General features: G+C 53.1%; 1 protein-coding gene across 2 annotated transcripts in view; it reads right to left on the reverse strand.

Annotated features, from left to right (window-relative positions):
- PHIP (PHIP subunit of CUL4-Ring ligase complex) overlaps positions 1–18,243 on the reverse strand; it is a 2,061,705-nt gene that overhangs the window by 328,343 nt on the left and 1,715,119 nt on the right. For both annotated transcript variants that reach the window (XM_078648101.1, XM_078648100.1), the window contains exons 36-37: positions 1,521–1,673; positions 1,159–1,322 (exon numbers count right to left, since the gene is read on the reverse strand). In XM_078648101.1, the coding sequence (XP_078504227.1) occupies positions 1,159–1,322; positions 1,521–1,673 (317 nt within the window). The remainder of the gene's footprint in view (positions 1–1,158; positions 1,323–1,520; positions 1,674–18,243) is intronic.

Consider the following 18,243-nt stretch of genomic DNA (forward strand, 5'->3'; position numbering starts at 1 on the left):
TGAGATCCCAGGGTATGCACCTGTCTACGGTCCCTCGTTTCAAACTTAGCAGAATGGGTGGGCGCTCTTTTCGAGTGGTGGCTGCAAAGTTATGGAACTCCCTTCCTGCTGAGCTTCGGGCGATGGATAACCTTTTGCAGTTCAGGCGAGCAATAAAAACCTTTTTGTTTCCCTAAATCCGCCTGTCGGAGCACGCTCCTTTTAGATGTTTGTGTTGTGTTTACCTTCTCAAGGCGCCAGGACGCCCCTTTGCTGGGGCAGCTGTGCGCGGTACAAAAAACAATTAACATAACATAACATAACAAAACTGATAACCAAGGTCCTTACCTACCTCGCAGGTTCCCTTGTTCTTTTTCAAAAAAAGCTTTCTTTATAACAGCATGGTTGAAAGTGACTTCGGCAACCTACCTTTCAAGGGAATTGCACCGTTCAGAGTCGTAATGATGCTTCATCTTCTGTTTCGCTTTGTAGAAGGCTTTGATGAAGGCGGTGACTCTAGGGTCCACAATGTAGGTCAGGACTTCCTTCTGGTTTGATGTTAATCCTGAGCCAGGGCCATGAACAGTTTGGTCTCACACTTCTTGATGGTTTTGATACTCCAGGAAGGAGCAACATAATTTGGGTGTGTGGTCCATCTCAAAACACCAGAGGGAGACATTGTGCAGGTCCTTAATGGACATTTGTCCCATACAGTCCCTGCAAGGCTTAAACCTGGACTGTCTGGGGGGCAGAGAGGGTGATATCTTGTACTGTAACTGGAAATTTGTTAAACATTGAAGGATTTCCTGAGGGGAATTGATGCACCGGATTCACACTGACGATGCGGAAAAGAGGGAACTGACATCAGGAGGCTAGTGGGTTCACTTTATTGCTCTAGTAGCATTACAGTGACATTGCTTAAGTAGAGCAAACTCTCCCTACTGATGTGGGGTGCTATTGAAGTTTCTAGATTCAGTCTGATGTAAGGGATATTCAGAAGGTGAGATATCTGCAGGGCGAAGTATCCATTATAAACACAAAAATAACACTTTGGAACAATTCCAATCTACCGGGTGGTGAAAAAATGGACCGAGACATCAGGTACACAGAGGAAGTATAGGGATGAGGCAAAGTTGAAAGGCGAGGTAATTTGCATAGTGTCCACAAGGACAGGCATACCTTGACACATTACTACTGGATGAAGAGTTGCTCCTTTTCCTCCTCCTCTTGTGTTTGGGTGCGGAATTTCTTTTATGAAAGCTAAATGCAGATTTATAATCTTCCAAAACAGAACTGATGCGTTCTTCGAAGAAAGCAGACAGACGCAAGCTCATGCTGTAAATCTAATGAAAATAACAAATGTTATTCAAAAACGCAACAATTATATTAGGCTTTAACACCATCTTTAACATCTTTTGCATATTTTACCTCAAAGCACAACTTTGGTCTTAACAGTATTGTATTTTTGGTAAAACTTCATTTTTTTTGTAAACTCTGATGATATGAAAAAAGGATATAAGAAAAAGCCTTAGGATTTATACCCTTGATCTTTTGCTTGGCGTGTAGGATTTGGAGTTGCTGAAAATGAGCCTCACATCCTTGCATAATTCCGCTGGAGAGTCATAATTTCCTGCCTCCAAAGATTCTTTAACAGTGGCAAAATCCATTGGTGTGTCAATGATGCTTGTATAATCCTGGAAAAGAGACATTCACATACTATAAGTAATCAAAAATTTGAAATTATGCGAGTTACTTACCTTCATTAACTGGTAGAGACTATCTAACTTCAGATTCCTTATTTTATTTATTTAAAAGGTTTTATATAGCGCTGGCTAGACCCGGAGGTACCACAGCGCTTTACACGAGTATCAGATCATAGTTGCAGGTTACATCGTTACAAAGCTTACACAGTTATAAGAGCATGGCAACATAGTTACATATAAGGTCGTAATAAACAATAAGCACATATACGTAAGGGAAAAAGCAGGCCCGTGGAGAGAATCAGGGGAGGGGGCAGGAGCAGGGGAAGTAGACAGAATGAAGGAGGGAAAGAGGAGGGGAGGGTGAGAGACACAGCAAGGAAAGGGGGGAGGGCGAAGGGGACACAAACCGGTAGACGAGTTAAAGCTGCGTCCAAAGTCCAGTAAGCTGTGATCCTAGGGGAAGTGGTATCATTTCCCCATCTCTGTTGCGAGAGGCTCCCTTAACGCAGTGGAATCTCTCAGCGGGGTCTTTGGGACTCCAAGGCCTACATACTGGATCTTTCACCAAAAAGGGGAGAGGGAGTGCTTTGGCAAGGGGTGCCATACCATACCTCTGCTGTGAGTGTCTCCCTTTGCGCTGTGGTCTCTCTCAGCTGGTTCGCTGAGAATCCAGAGTCTAAATATTGGATCTTTCCCTAACAAGAGGAGGAGTGCTTAGTCAAAGGGCAACGAAGGGCAGGGGGTAGGAGGAGTAGCAGGCAAGAGGAGAGATTCAGGGGAGAGGGGCTAGGAGCAAGGGAAGTAGACAAAGAAAGAAGGAGTACTAAATGAGAACAAACAGCGTCAGTTTAGGGAACAGACTGTTTTCTCTCTGTGGCCATGAGTTTGCCCCTGCTAAAGGTAAAAACCTAGCACAGGCCATTCCAGAAGTTTTGCCATCCAGGACAAGAGCACACAGTTTTTAATTCTTCTATTTCTAGTGGTGGTAGAAGAAGCTCAAAATGAGGTGTTAGCCACGGGGAAATTAAAAAATGGGTGCCAGTCCAAAGTCATTATTTAAAAGTTCAGAAAAATGGGGGCCCCGCAAAGGCAATTTGGAGCGTACCACAGTGTCAAGATCAACCATAAAAGACTCTGTCAATCGTCTCCCGCACACGAAATCCTTTGTTATCCTTTGCAATGGCCCTCAATGCATGTCTGCCAGTCCTCTGTAGTACAGATGCGTGATAGTCTGAGGGAGCCTTGTCACCTGTGTAGCTCCGATGGATACCTCAGTGTGCCAGTAGGTAGCAGTAACAGCTCTGCATCAATGTCGTTCGTGCCGAACGTAACACGTGCAGTGCCTATTTATTTATTTATTTATTTTTCACATTTCTAGAGCGCACTGTTACCCGGAGGTGTCCTGGCGCTAACGTAATTGAACCAGTGTATGTGGGTAGGGGGCATTAGTGCGTAAAGAGCCAGGTCTTAAGCGCTCTTCTGAAAGATAGCAGGTCCGACGACTGTCTGATGTTGAGTGGTAATCTGTTCCAGGCTACTTCCGCGCCTATGGAGAAACTCCTGCCCCCCCCATCTTGCTTTCTTGACTCTGGGGACTGATACCAATGCCTGCTCACCTGATCTTAAGGTTCTTGCTGGCTTGTGCCAGTGGAAGAGCAGCTTCATACACCGAGGGCCAAGGTCGTGCAATGCCTTGAAGACTACGCAGAGAGCTTTGAAGATTATTCTTTTGCGGACTGGCAACCAGTGAAGTTTCACCAGATCCTGAGCTACCGAGGCGAACTTAGGGGTGTCAGTGATCAGGCGGGCGGCTGCATTCTGCAGGATCTGGAGCTTGTTTAGTAAGCCCTGTTGCCCGTTCAACATAAGGCTGTTACAATAGTCTAGACGTGAAAGAACCAGTCCAGTAACCACAGTTTTCCTATGCTCTACCTCCAGAAATGGCAGGACTTTTCTAATTGTTTTAAGGATGTAATGCGAGGATGAGGATAGAGCACCCTCTCACCCCCAGACTCAAATGCATCCTACTCAACTGCAGATCGGCCCAGAGGCACTCCTCCAACATTGCAGATCTCGTCACATCAATGGATCTTGACCTAGCCATTTTGACGGAAACATGGTTAACTGAAGCCTCCACACCTATCATGGACATATTAGTCCCCCCCCAATTACCACATAATTAGACTTGACAGAACCGGCAAGACGGGCGGGGGAATCGCATGCATTTTCAGGAGCAACCTCTCGGTTGCTAAATTAACTTCCCCCTCCCTCACGTCTTGCGAACTCATCTGTCTTGATATCTCCAGCGAGGGCAAACCAGTATGTGCTTCACATCTCATCTATCACCCGCCTAGGGACAACCTCATCTTCACCCAACAACTCATGGGCATGATCTCATCCAACGCTGGTCGGCAGATCCCGCAAATCTACCTGGGTGACTTCAATCTCCACTGGAACGATCAGAAAGACGCAGTGGTGAATAGTCTCAAATCTTTCCTTGACACGTCTAACCTCACCCAAATATGCAACAGCCCAACACACGACAAAGGCTCCATACTTGATCTCATCATTGCCAACGAAGACTCCACCCAATTAGGGGCAATCCAACCTTGTGATTGGTCAGACCACCACATTATCACCTTATTCATCAATGAAAAGGTTAAACCTGTCTCGGCTCAACCCACCAAATCTAAGATCTGGAAAAGGGACATGAAGAACCTTAACCCCAACTCCCTGCCTCCCCACCTCACCAATAGCCTCCTTCCCCCTCCTGGCACCTCTGATGTTCAATCACTGACTGACCACTACCTCGACTCTATGAATTCAATAATCAATGAAGCCGCCCCACTGCAACTAAAGAGAGTCTCCACCAAGATCTCGAACCCTTGGTATGATGGCAGACTCAACGAAGACAGGCGTGCTATGCGAATGGCAGAACGCACATGGAGATCTATCCCCTCATCACGGCATCGCAAAATACTTAAGAGCAAGAGAAATGCCTACTTTAGGAAAATAAAGCGCGCAAAATCTGATTTCTTCAGCCTTCAGCTGGACCAAGCAAAAAACTTACCAAGAAAGCTGTTCGAACTAGTCAAAACTCAAACCAAGACGCAACCCCTACTATCAAACGACACAACAAACAACATCCCACACTGTGAAGACTTTTCTGCTTTCTTTAAGCTAAAGACCGACAACATAAGGAGTGACCTCCTTAATGATGTAAGACGATACCCGAGCATCACCAAAATGCCCGACACCCAACCTAAAAATAACGCTTCCTGGTCGTCTTTCGACACCTACTCCGAAGAAGCAATACACAAACTGCTCGGCACCTTGAAGCCTTCTAATCACCTCACAGACCCACTACATGCCAATGCTGTTAGAGACTTCATCCCCGTTCTTCTCCCACTCTGGACTAAAATCATTAACAGTTCCCTTCAGCAAGGTCTCATTCCAGACTCCCTCAAAGTGGGGCAAGTCACGCCCATACTCAAGAAACCTACAGCTGATCCGGCTGACTTAAACAACTACCGCCCTATCACCAATATCCCCACTCTGGCCAAGCTGTTGGAAAAATGTGTGCAACTCCAACTAACAAAACACATTAACCAGTTCGAACTCCTCGACCCTCATCAATCAGGCTTCCGAGCGAAACACAGCACGGAAACGGCCATGACACACATAATTGATGACGCCCTCCAAATCCTGGATCGCAACGACTCCTGCCTCCTCATTCTCCTGGACCTCTCCTCAGCATTCGACACGGTCAAACATGAGAACCTATTAGAGCTCCTAAATACCAGAATGGGCTTATCCGGGACTGTGCTCAAATGGTTCACTTCCTTCCTACACAACCGATCCCAGAAGTTCAAGATCAACAACGTGCTGTCCTCTCCAGTGCCAGTAGATTTAGGCGTCCCACAAGGATCTTCCCTCTCACCCACGCTGTTCAACCTCATCATGGAACCACTCGCTACCCTGCTCCAGGCATCCAATGTACACTTCCACATGTATGCCGATGACACTCAACTTTACCTAAAGGTACAATCGCCGGAAGATATCAAACTTCTGAACTGCACACTTAGGAACACCCAATCTTGGTTGGCCGACAATCACCTCAAACTAAATGCGTTGAAAACTGAGTTCCTCCTGATATCTCCCCCTGCGAAAATTACCACGACCCATATATGGCTCAATCTCCTAACAGCATTCAATGTCCAACCCACCATCGTGGACTCTGCGAAATCATTAGGCATCACACTTGACGCAAAGCTCAATATGCAACAGCACATTAGCAAAGCAACGAAAGGAGCTAACGAACAAGTTACTTACCTTCGGTAACGATATATCTGTAAGAAACAGTAGTTAGTATTAGATTCCTTACCTTAGAATATCCCCAGGCGTCAGTCTGGATCCGGAAACTTTTGCGTAGCAGTACCCCTGCGCGTCGGTAGGCGTCGTCTGCAGGCGTCCCCTGCGGCTCCGCGTCGTGATGACGTCGCTGGAGTATATAGACGCCGCCTCCGCGCGCTGACGTCAGTTCTTTGCACACAGCTTTTCCGCGCCAGAACACGCAGAGCCATGTGAGAACCAACACTGGTGCCATGTGAAACTAGGGCCCTGAAAGGGATGTCCTTAACCCTAGGTATCAGTTCGCAGAACGGGGAGGATGGGTGGGGCGGTAAGGAATCTAATACTAACTACTGTTTCTTACAGATATATCGTTACCGAAGGTAAGTAACTTGTTCATCTGAAAGAAACAGGTTAGTATTAGATTCCTTACCTAAGAATAGATACCCCAGCAATACCAACCCCGGAGGTGGGTCTGCGAACCAATACAATCCTACACCAGAAAGTCCTGGAGGACCGAACGGCCAAAGAAGCCATCCCTCCGGACTTGACTGTCCAGGCAGTAGTGCCTCGCAAAGGTGTGCAGCGAGGCCCACGTAGCCGCCTGGCAAAAGTCCTGCAAAGGGACTCCCCGGCCCAGAGCAGTAGTAGCCGCCGTGGCCCGAGTGGAATGGGCTCTCAGCCCGACAGGAGGCTCCTTCCGAGCCAAAGAGTAGCACGCCTTGATGCACAGGACGACCCACCGAGAGATGGTCCGTTTCTGTACCGCCCTTCCCTTCTTCTCACCCACGTAGCCAACAAACAGTTGGTCATCCACCCGGAACTGGCGTGTGCGATCCATATAAAATGAAAGCGCACGTTTTGGGTCCAGACGATGGAGCCGCTCTTCATCTTTTGAAGGATGCGGAGGCGGGAAGAAGGAGGGTAAGGTGATGGACTGCCCAATGTGAAAAGCAGAAACTACTTTGGGCAGGAAAGAAGGTCTAGTTCTCAGAACCACCTTGTCTGGATGAATGGACATGAAAGGAGGTTTGACAGAAAGAGCCTGGAGCTCACTCACTCTCCTGGCAGAGGTGATGGCAACCAGGAAGGCCGTCTTTAAAGTCAGGAGACGGAGAGGACAGGAATGAAGCGGCTCAAAGGGAGCGCACATCAAGAAAGTCAGAACCAGGTTCAAGTCCCACTGAGGCATCACGAACGGAACAGGTGGATACATGTGCGTGATGCCCTTCAAGAACCTCGTTACAATAGGGGACTTGAACAAAGATGGCTGATCAGGCAGCCTTAAGAAGGCGGAAAGGGTAGAAAGGTAGCCCTTGATAGTGCCCAGAGCAGAGCCCTGCTGGGCAAGAGAGAGAAGAAAGAGGAGAACCTCGGAGAGAGGGGCAGAAAGGGGATCCACAGCCTTTGCTGTGCACCATGCCACAAATCTGTTCCGACGGCAGGCGTATACCGACTTTGTGGAGGGACGCCTGGCTGCCAGAATCACATCACAGACTTCAGGAGGCAAGTCAAATGGCCTCAACTGTCGCCGCTCAATCTCCACGCATGGAGGTGGAGACTGGACAGGTTCGGGTGGAGGACCGCCCCTGCTGCTGCGACAGAAGGTCCTCCTGAAGGGGCAGGCGGATCGAGGGACCGACTGACATGCTGAGTAGCTCGGGATACCAGTACCTTCGAGCCGAGTCCGGAGCCACAAGGATAACTTGGGCCCGGTCGCGCCTGATCTTCTTCAGCACTCTGGGCAGAAGTGGTATAGGCGGAAAGGCGTACAACAGACCGCAACTCCACTCGCGCCGAAAGGCGTCGCCGTGCGAGTGCCGTCTTGGAAACTCCAACGCGCAGAACTGATGACATTGCGCGTTCTCTTCTGTGGCAAATAGATCTAACCAAGGCTCTCCCCATTGCTGAAAGAGGCCTCTCGCCACGTCCGAGTTCAGACGCCATTCGTGATCCACCGAGCACCGACGGCTGAGTTCGTCCTCCCTGGCGTTCAGAGAACCTGCCAGGTGTTGAACCGTCAGAGTCACGCCCTGACGTTCCAGCCATTGCCAGAGACGCAGAGCCTCCTGGCAAAGGGTCCACGACCCCACACCGCCCTGCTTGTTGCAGTACCACATGGCGGTGGTGTTGTCCGTGAACACCTGCACTACACTCCCGTTGACAAAGGGGAGGAATGCCTTCAGTGCTAGGCGAATCGCCCGCAGCTCCAACATGTTGATATGGAGCCGGGACTCCGCCGGAGACCAGATGCCTCTGATCTCCGCCCCTCCCAAGTGGCCTCCCCAGCCCTGGAGGGACGCGTCCGTCACAACTACGTGCTCCGGTTGGGGAAGGGAGAGGGATCTGCCTCTGACCCAATCGCGGTCCGTAAGCCACCACTGCAACTGTCTCGCAGTGCCCTCCGAGATCAGGACATGGTCGGATAGGTTGCCTTGATGCTGGGCCCACTGAAACTTCAGGTCCCACTGCAGAGCCCGCATCCGCCACCGGGCGTGATGCACCAGAAGGATGAAGGAAGCCATCAGCCCCAGCAGCCGCAGCGTCAACCTGACCGAAACCCGGGATAACGGCTGAAAGATGGGAATCAAAGCCTGTATATCCCGGACCCGCCGTTCCGGAGGATAAACCCGAAACTGCGCCGAGTCGAGAACCGCTCCGATGAAAAGGAGCTTTTGAGAGGGACACAGGTGTGATTTCGGCACATTGATGGAAAACCCCAGCTCGTGCAGGAGGTCTGCCGTCATCTGAAGGTGGTGGACGACTGTCTGGGGCGAGCCCGCCTTCAACAACCAGTCGTCGAGGTAGGGGAAGACTGAAACCCCTAACCGGCGCAGATGAGCTGCGGCCACCGCCATCACTTTCGTGAACACCCGTGGGGCGCTGGAAAGGCCGAATGGGAGCACGATAAACTGAAAGTGCTCGTGGCCTACCGTGAACCGCAGGTAACGCCGGTGGGCCGGCAGGACGGGGATGTGAAAATACGCATCCTGCAAGTACAACGCTACCATCCAGTCTTGTGGGTCTAGAGCAGCCAAGACCTGAGCCAAAGTCAACATCTTGAACTTCTCCTTCCGGAGGAAGCCGTTGACGTTCCGTAGATCCAAGATAGGACGCAGGCCCCCCTTGTCCTTCTTGGGTACCAGAAAGTAGTGGGAGTAGCAACCACACCCTACTTCTGGCCCAGGAACGCGCTCGATGGCCCACTTGGCCAAGAGGGCCGTAACTTCCTCCTGCAGAAGTGTCAAGTGGTCCCCCGACACACGGTGGTTCTGCGGTGGCATGGCTGGAGGAGTGCTCTCGAAGGGGAGGGAGTAGCCCCTTCGGACGAGCTGCAGCACCCACCTGTCCGATGTGATAGTGCGCCAGCGGGAGTGGTGATGGCGAACCCTGCCACCCACTGGCGTCACATGGGCCTGAAAGCTCGGACTAAGAGGATTTGGAGGCTGCTGCGGGGGGAGGTGTGGCCTGACCTCGCCGATGTCCCCGACCGCCTCCACGGCGGAATCCACGGCCGCCACCGCGTTGAGAAGTGTTCTGCGGTGCGTGGCTGGCAGCACGTGTGGGACCGCCCCTTCCTTGGCCACGAAAGGAGCGAAACGAACCCGTTTGCTGGCGCTGGGTCGAGAGACCCAAGGACTTGGCCGTGACCCTGGAGTCCTTGAAGCGCTCAAGCGCGTTGTCCGCTTTGTCGCCAAACAGGCGACTGCCATCGAACGGCATGTCCATCAAGGCATTTTGGACATCCGTCGAAAAATTGGCGGATCTCAGCCAGGCGTGGCGACGAATCGCCACCGTCGTGGACATCGCTCTGCCCAGCGAGTCTGTCGTATCAAGACCACACCTGATGGAATACCTCGCCGCGTCTCGGCCTTCAACCATAGCCTGGCCGAGCTTGTCCCGTACCTCCTGCGGGCATTGCGGCAGACACTCCGCGACCGTATCCCACAGAGAGTGGGTGTAGCGGCCCAAGAGGCAAGCGGTGTTGCAAGACCGCAGTCCCAGACTCAGGGACGAGAAGACCTTTTTGCCATACTGGTCGTACCTCTTAGATTCCCGGTCGGGCGGGGCCGACGGGAACGCGGATTGGGAAGTTGAGGCCTGGATCACCAGACTCTCAGGGGTGGGATGGGTGGACAGGAACTTAGGGTCGTCCGAACACGGACGGTGGCGCCTGGCAACGTTCCTATCAACAGGCGAACCTGAAGCGGGCCTGGACCACGTGCCCAAAAGAACGTCCGTCAAGGCTTCATTGAACGGCAGCAGAGGCTCCTGTAGGCATGACTGCGGTTTGAAGACCTCGGTGAGGATGTTAGGCTTCACTTTTGCGACGGGGAGCGCAAGGCCTTGGCAGCCCTCATCAACACCACAGAATAAGCAGCCCCAGCCTCCGACGCCACAGTGGGAGGCGAGACAAAACCAGGGTTAGGAGATTCGTCCAGACCACTGGCATCACCCAAGTCACCTGTCCAGTCCACGTCGTACTGACACTCGCGTGACAGAGGGTCCTCAGACCCCTCCCAACCCTCTCCATAATCTTCATCATCACCATATAGTGATTCAACGATGTAGACCGGCTCCTCGGGGTCAATGGGCCCCATCGGCGCCGGACTCGGCGTCGGACGACGCCGGTCCGACTCCGCGTCCGGAATCGGAGAGGGAATGGGGGTGGCGCCGCCCGGAGCCGGCGTCGGAGTCACGGCGCCACGCGGAGGCGGCACCACGGGTTGCCCCGATGGAATCGGCGCCGGAGAGGCCGGAGGACCAGCCGGCGTCGACCCTGAAGGGCCCACGGCGCCGGGGCCGGAGCCGCCGGCGGCGTCGGGGCCGGAGCACCCGACGGCGTCGGGGCAGGAGCACACGAACCGCTCGGGCCCCCGGACGGGACCACCGGGCCCGCAGGCGCCGTAGGCCCCGTCGGAGGAGACAGCGCCCTCATGGCCATGAGGAACTCCTATCTCCTCGCGCGACGCGCCTTGCCCAGGGACCGACGGGTATGGAGCAGGCAGCGTCGGCGACCCACGCGGAGCCGCGAGGCCACCCGAACCCCCGGCCGCATCGCGCGAGCGTCGGGGGGAGTCGGGGGTGTGATGACGACGCCCCGACTTCTTGTGTCGCTTACCTGAGGAACCGGAGGAATGGTGACGACTTCCGGAGCGCTCGTGGCGGCTCCGCGACCGTTCTCTCCACCGCTCCCTCGACCTCCGCCCGGACCGGGACCGCTCCCGACGCGGGGCCGACAGCCGGAGCTCGAGTAGCTTGCGGGACCGCTCCCGTCTAGCCTTACTCGTCAAGGCCCGACAGTCGACGCAGGACTCCACGTCGTGGTCGGCGCCCAGGCACCGGAGGCAGAGTCGATGGTGGTCGGTGACCGACATCAGGCGGTCGCACCCGTCACAATTTTTAAAACCGGGCATCCTACCGGCACCTAAGAGTTAGAGTAATCAAAAAACTTTGGTCAAAAGACCGGAGTACTGCTCTTCGGATCTGCGCTAACTGGCGCGGAAAAAAGAAGAACTGACGTCAGCGCGCGGAGGCGGCGTCTATACACTCCAGCGACGTCATCACGGCGCACGACGCCGACGACGCGGAGCCGCAGGGGACGCCTGCAGACGACGCCTACCGACGCGCAGGGGTACTGCTACGCAAAAGTTTCCGGATCCAGACTGACGCCTGGGGATATTCTAAGGTAAGGAATCTAATACTAACCTGTTTCTTTCAGATTTTCAAATCAACGCTTTGAGGAAACTCAAACCCTTCCTCCCAGCCAAGGACTTCCAAACTGCTGTACAAGCACTAGTCATCCCCCGCATAGACTATGGAATTGTGGCCCTCAGCTGTCTCCCTCAAGCAACAACAGCACCCCTAAGAGCCTCCCTAAATGCTGCCGCGAGACTCATTTCGGGCTCAAGGAAACACTCTCATATAACCCCTGACCTGAAATCCCTGAAATGGCTTCCCCTCGAAGCCGGAATACAATTGAAAATTGCGGTTATGACACACTCAGCCATACACCACAAGGCTCCCACCTACCTCACTCAAAAGTTGACTATATCAGGAGGTTCGAGATCCAATAGAAGTACTAAAAGTCTGCTCCTGAAACCTCGCAGATTCCGTAAGGAAAAAACCTACAAACGCTCCTTCTCAGGAATGGCACCCAGGATCTGGAATGCACTCCCTCCTGAAACGAGGATTATCTCCTCCACTGTACTCTTCAAGAAAGAAGTGAAAGCCATCCTTATGGCCAAGTTTACCTGATCCTCACTGTTGCTGCTCAGAGACTTTGCACCGATCTTGTAACGTTGGATACTTAATGATCCAATAACTTTCTGTTCATGACCTACTGACCTCTTTTGCAGTTGGATCAAAGACTCTGCACCGTCATATAGTATTGTCTTTTGAGGGTTTACTGGTATCCACTGATCTCTATGCCAGCTGGATTAGAGTCTCTGCACCGCCCTATTCTAATGTCTATTTGAAGTTTATTGTTATGTCTAGACCTGTATTGTAGCTAGCTCAGACTCCGCACCGTCTTATATTTCTGTCTATTTGAGTGTTCTCTGCTATTTCATGATCTCTATTTTAGTTAGATCAAAGACTCTGCACCGCCTTATTTTACTGTCTAGCTGAGTGTTTACCTGTATCTTATTGGCACATGAGTGTTATCCTATTATGCTACAGTTCACTATACTGTACCCAATTACTATGTCTACTCACCCTCCTGTTGCCCACCCCCCCCTCTGTGAAGCGCTCTGATATCTGTTAAGATCTTGTTCGCGCTATATAAAACTTTGAATAAATAAATAAAATAAATAAATAAATTGATCTGTGGTTTGAAGGACAATACATCATCCACCAGTATACCTACATTTTTCACCTTCGCCACTGGGGAGGGGAGGGTTCTCATTTCTTCTGGCCACCATCTCGGGGACCAGAAGTTGTCCTTGGACCCAAAGAGTAGCACTTCTGTCTTTGTAGAGTTAAGTTTAAGACAGTTTTGTGCCATCCAGTTACCCACTTCTCGCACACAGCCTCTAAATTTAGGAAGTCTGTGAAGCGCATTTCCTGTAGGCAGTCAGCGCAGCAAGATGATCCTTAATGGAATGGACATTAAGGCCAGACTGCGCCAGATGTAGAAGATACGGAAGGAGGACATCTTCCTTACACGTCGTTGGGTCATAGTTCTTGGACTTGCACCAGATGCAAAACCTCTTCCACTTGTAAGCATAAGAAATCCTAGTGGAAGGTCGCTTAGCCTCCTTCAGTATGTCCATGCAATCTTCAGGTAGATTCAAATGGCCATATTGCACTATCTCAGGAGCCATGACGCCAAACTCAAAGACGAGAGGTTGGGGTGCAACATCTGCCCCCCGAACTTTGTGAGAAGGTCCGGCCTGCACGGCAGCCGTATGTGAGGAAGGAGAGACCGGTGAAGCAGGTCCGTAAACCACCACTGTCTGGGCCATTCCGGGGCAATCACGATCATCCGCGCCCTGAACTGGGACAGCTTGATGAGCACCGCCGGAATCAGGGGAATGGGTGGAAAAGCGTACAGAAAGCTGTATGACCAGTTGATCCATAACACATTCCCCAGCGTCCCCGGCTGGAAGTACCTGGAGGCGAAGTCTCGGCATTTGCTGTTTTCGGCGGTGGCGAACAGATCTACTTCTGGAGTCCCCCACCTTGTGAAGACTTCTCCTAGTACTTCGTCGTTTATGACCCATTCGTGGTTTTCCTGAATCAGTCTGCTCAGTGCGTCTGCCTGAACATTCTGCACACCTGGCAGATGGGTAGCCGTTATCGTCAGTCTTCTGGCTAGAAGCCAGTGCCAGATCGCCTGCGCCTCCTGAGACAGAGTGCGCGATATCGACCCCCCCCTGCTTGTTGAGGTAATACATCGTGGTCGTATTGTCCGTCTGTACAAGCAGAGAGTTGATCCGGAAGGACGGATGCACAAGTTACTACTTGTGTAACGATATATCTGTAAGAGACATTAGTTAGTATTAGATTCCTTACCTTAGAATATCCCCAGGCGTCAGACTGGATCCGGACATTTTTTGCGTAGCAGTACCCTTGCGCGTCGGTAGGCGTCGTCTGCGGCTCCGCGTCCGTCGTCGTGGGCGCCGTCATGACGTCATCGGAGTACTTAGACGCCACCTTCGCGTGCTGACGTCAGTTCTTTGACACAGCTTTTCCGTGCCAGAAGCGCTGAGCCATGTTAAAAACCAACACTGGTGCCATTGAAACTAGGGCCCTGAAAGGGGATAACCCTAACCCTAGATAACGGTTCGCAGAACGGGGAGGATGGGCGGGTCGGTAAGGAATCTAATACTAACTAATGTCTCTTACAGATATATCGTTACACAAGTAGTAACTTGTGCATCTGAAAGAGACACGTTAGTATTAGATTCCTTACCCTAGAATAGATACCCCAGCAATACCAACCCCGGTGGTGGATCTGCGAAGCAATAATCACACCAGAAAGTCCTGGAGGACAGGACGGCCAAAGAAGCCATCCCTCCGGACTTGGCTGTCCAGGCAGTAGTGTCTTGCAAACATGTGCAGCGATGCCCATGTAGCTGCCTGACAGATGTCTTGTAAGTGCACTCCCCGGCCCAGGGCAGTTGTAGTTGCCGTGGCTCGGGTGGAATGAGCCCGCAATCCAACAGGGGGCTCCTTTTTAGCCAAGGAGTAACATGCCTGGATACACAAGATGATCCACCGGGAGATGGTCCTCTTGTGCACCGCTTTCCCCTTCTTAGCGCCCACATAACCAACAAAGAGTTGGTCATCCACCCGGAACTGGCGTGTGCGATCTAAATAGAACGAGAGTGCACGTTTTGGGTCCAGACGGTGGAGCCGCTCTTCCTCTTTAGAGGGATGCGGAGGCGGAAAGAAGGTGGGCAAGGTGATGGACTGCCCGATGTGGAAGGCCGTGACAACCTTGGGCAGGAAAGATGGCTTAGTACGCAACACAACCTTGTCCGGATGGACAGAAAGGAAAGGAGGAGTACAAGAAAGAGCCTGGAGCTCACTCACTCTCCTGGCAGAGGTGATGGCAACCAGGAAAGCAGTCTTCAGAGTTAGAAGGCGGAGAGGACATTTGTGAAGTGGCTCAAAGGGAGCGCACATCAGAAATGTAAGAACCAGGTTCAAGTCCCACTGAGGCATCACAAACGGAACAGGAGGAAACGTGTGTGTGATGCCCTTTAGAAATCTATTTACAATAGGGGACTTGAACAAAGAAGGTTGATTAGGCAGCCTCAGAAAGGCTGAAAGGGCAGAAAGGTAGCCCTTGATAGTGCCCAGAGCAGAGCCCTGCTGGGCAAGAGAAAGAAGGAAGAGAAGAACCTCAGAGAGAGGGGCAGCAAGAGGATCCACAGCCTTTGCTGTGCACCATGCTACAAATCTGTTCCACCTGCAGGCGTATACCAACTTTGTGGAGGGACGCCTGGCTGGCAGAATGACGTTACAGACTTCAGGAGGCAAGTCAAATGGCCTCAACTGTCGCCGCTCAATCTCCAAGCATGGAGGTGGAGACTGGACAGGTTCGGGTGGAGGACCGTCCCCTGTTGCTGCGACAGAAGGTCCTCCTGAAGAGGCAGACGAACCGGGGGATCGACTGACATACTGAGTAGCTCTGGATACCAGTACCTTCGTGCCCAGTCCGGAGCCACAAGGATAGCTTGGGCCCGGTCGCGCTTGATCTTCTTCAGCACTCTGGGCAGAAGTGGTATAGGCGGAAAGGCGTATAACAGACCGCAACTCCACACGCGACGAAAAGCGTCGCCGAGCGAGTGCCGCCTTGGAAATTCCAACGCGCAGAACTGATGACATTGCGCGTTCTCTTCGGTTGCGAATAGATCTAACCAAGGCTCTCCCCATTGCCGAAAGAGGCCTTGCGCCACGTCCGAGTTCAGACGCCATTCGTGATCCATCATGCACCGACGGCTGAGCTCATCCACCCTGGCTTTCAGAGAACATGCTAGGTGTTGAGCCACCAGGGTCACGCCCTGGCATTCCAGCCACTGCCAGAGACGCAGAGCCTCCTGGCAAAGGGTCCACGACCCCACCCCGCCCTGTTTGTTGCAGTACCACATGGAGGTGGTGTTGTCCGTGAACACCTGCACTACACTCCCCCGGACAGAGGGGAGGAATGCCTTCAGTGCTAGACTAATCGCCCGTAACTCCGCCGGAGACCAGAGACCTCTGATCTCCGCCTCTCCCATGTGGCCACCCCAGCCCTGGAGGGACGCGTCCGTCACAACTACGTGCTCCGGTTGGGGAAGGGAGAGGGATCTGCCGCTGACCCAATCGCGGTCCGTGAGCCACCACTGCAGCTGTCTCGCAGTGCCCTCCGAGATCAGGACGTGGTCGGACAGGCTGCCCTGATGCTGGGCCCACTGAAACTTCAGGTCCCACTGCAGAGCCCGCATCCGCCACCTGGCGTGATGCACCAGTAGGCCATGAGCCCCAGAAGCCGCAGCGCCAACCTGACCGAGACCCGGGATAACGGCTGACAGATGGGAATCAGAGCCTGAATATCCCGGACCCGCTGTTCGGGTGGATCAACCCGAAACCGCGCCGAGTCGAGAACCGCTCCGAAGAAAAGGAGCTTCTGAGAGGGGCACAGGTGTGACTTTGGCACATTGATGGAGAACCCCAGCCGGTGCAGGAGATCTGCCGTAGTCTGGAGGTGGCTGACGACTGTCTGGGGCGAGCCCGCCTTCAACAACCAGTCGTCGAGGTAGGGGAAGACAAACCCCTAACCTGCGCAGATGAGCTGCGACCACCGCCATCATCTTCACCTTTGTGAACACCCGTGGGGCGCTGGTAAGGCCGAAGGGGAGCACGGTATACTGAAAGTGCTCGTGGCCAATTGTGAACCGCAGGTAGCGCCGGTGGGCCGGCAGGACGGGGATGTGGAAATAAGCGTCCTGCAAGTCCAACGCTACAATCCAGTCTCCTGGGTCCAGGGCAGCTAGGACCTGAGCTAGTGTCAGCCTTTTGAACTTGTTCTTCCGGAGGAAGCCATTGACGTTCCGTAGGTCCAAGATAGGGCGTAGGCCCCCTTTGCCCTTCTTGGGTACCAGAAAGTAGTGGGAGTAGCAACCACACCCTACTTCTGGCCCAGGAACGCGCTCGATGGCCCCCTTGGCCAAGAGGGCCGTAACTTCCTCCTGAAGAAGTCGCAAATAATCCCCCGATACACGGTGGTTCTGCGGTGGCATGACTGGAGGAGTCGCCTCGAAGGGGAGGGAGTAGCCCCTTCGGACGATTTGCAGCACCCACCTGTCCGATGTGACAGTGCGCCAGTGGAGGTGGTGATGGCGAACCCTGCCCCCCACTGGCGTCACATGGGCCTGAAAGCACAGATTAGGAGGGTTTTGAGGCGGCTGCTGCGGGGGAAGGTGTGGACTGACCTCGCCGTTGTCCCCAACCGCCGGTTCCCACGGCCGCCACCACGTTGGGTATTACCTTGCGGAGCGTGGCTGGCAGCACGTGTGGGTACACCCCTTCCGTGGCCACGAAAGGAGTGAAAGGCAGCAGATTGCTGGCGCGGGGCCGAGAGGCCCAAGGACTTGGCCGTAGCCCTGGAGTCCTTAAAGCGCTCAAGCTCATGGTCTGCCTTGTCGCCAAAGAAGCGACGGCCATCAAATGGCATGTCCATCTGTGTGTTTTGGACATCCACCGAAAAGTTGGCGGACCTCAACCAGGCGTGGCGTCTGACCGCCACCGTCGTTGCCATCGCTCTACCTAGTAAGTCGGTGGTATCCAGCCCACACCGGATAGAATATTTGGCTGCATCCACAAGGGCTTGGCCGAGTTTGGCCCGTACCTCCAACTGACACTCTGGCAGCACTTCCGCAACCGTATCCCACAGAGAGTGGGTGTAGCGGCCCAAGAGGCATGCGGTATTGGAAGACCGCAATCCCAAACTAAGGGACGAGAAGATCTTTTTACCATACTGCTCGTACTTCTTGGATTCCCTGTCCGGCGGTGCTGACGGGAATGTGGTCTGGGAATTGGGGGCCTGGATGACCAAACTCTCGGGGGTGGGGTGGGTGGACAGGAAACATGCTTGGATCAAGTGCCCAAAAGAACGTTGGTTAAGGCCTCGTTAAACTGCAGCAGAGCCTCGGCTGAGCATGACTGCGGCTTAAGGACCTCAGTGAGGAGGTTAGTCCTCACGGCCGCGACGGGGAGCTCA

This window comes from Lissotriton helveticus, chromosome 6 (genome assembly GCF_964261635.1).
Source record: "Lissotriton helveticus chromosome 6, aLisHel1.1, whole genome shotgun sequence".
Taxonomy (NCBI): domain Eukaryota; kingdom Metazoa; phylum Chordata; class Amphibia; order Caudata; family Salamandridae; genus Lissotriton; species Lissotriton helveticus.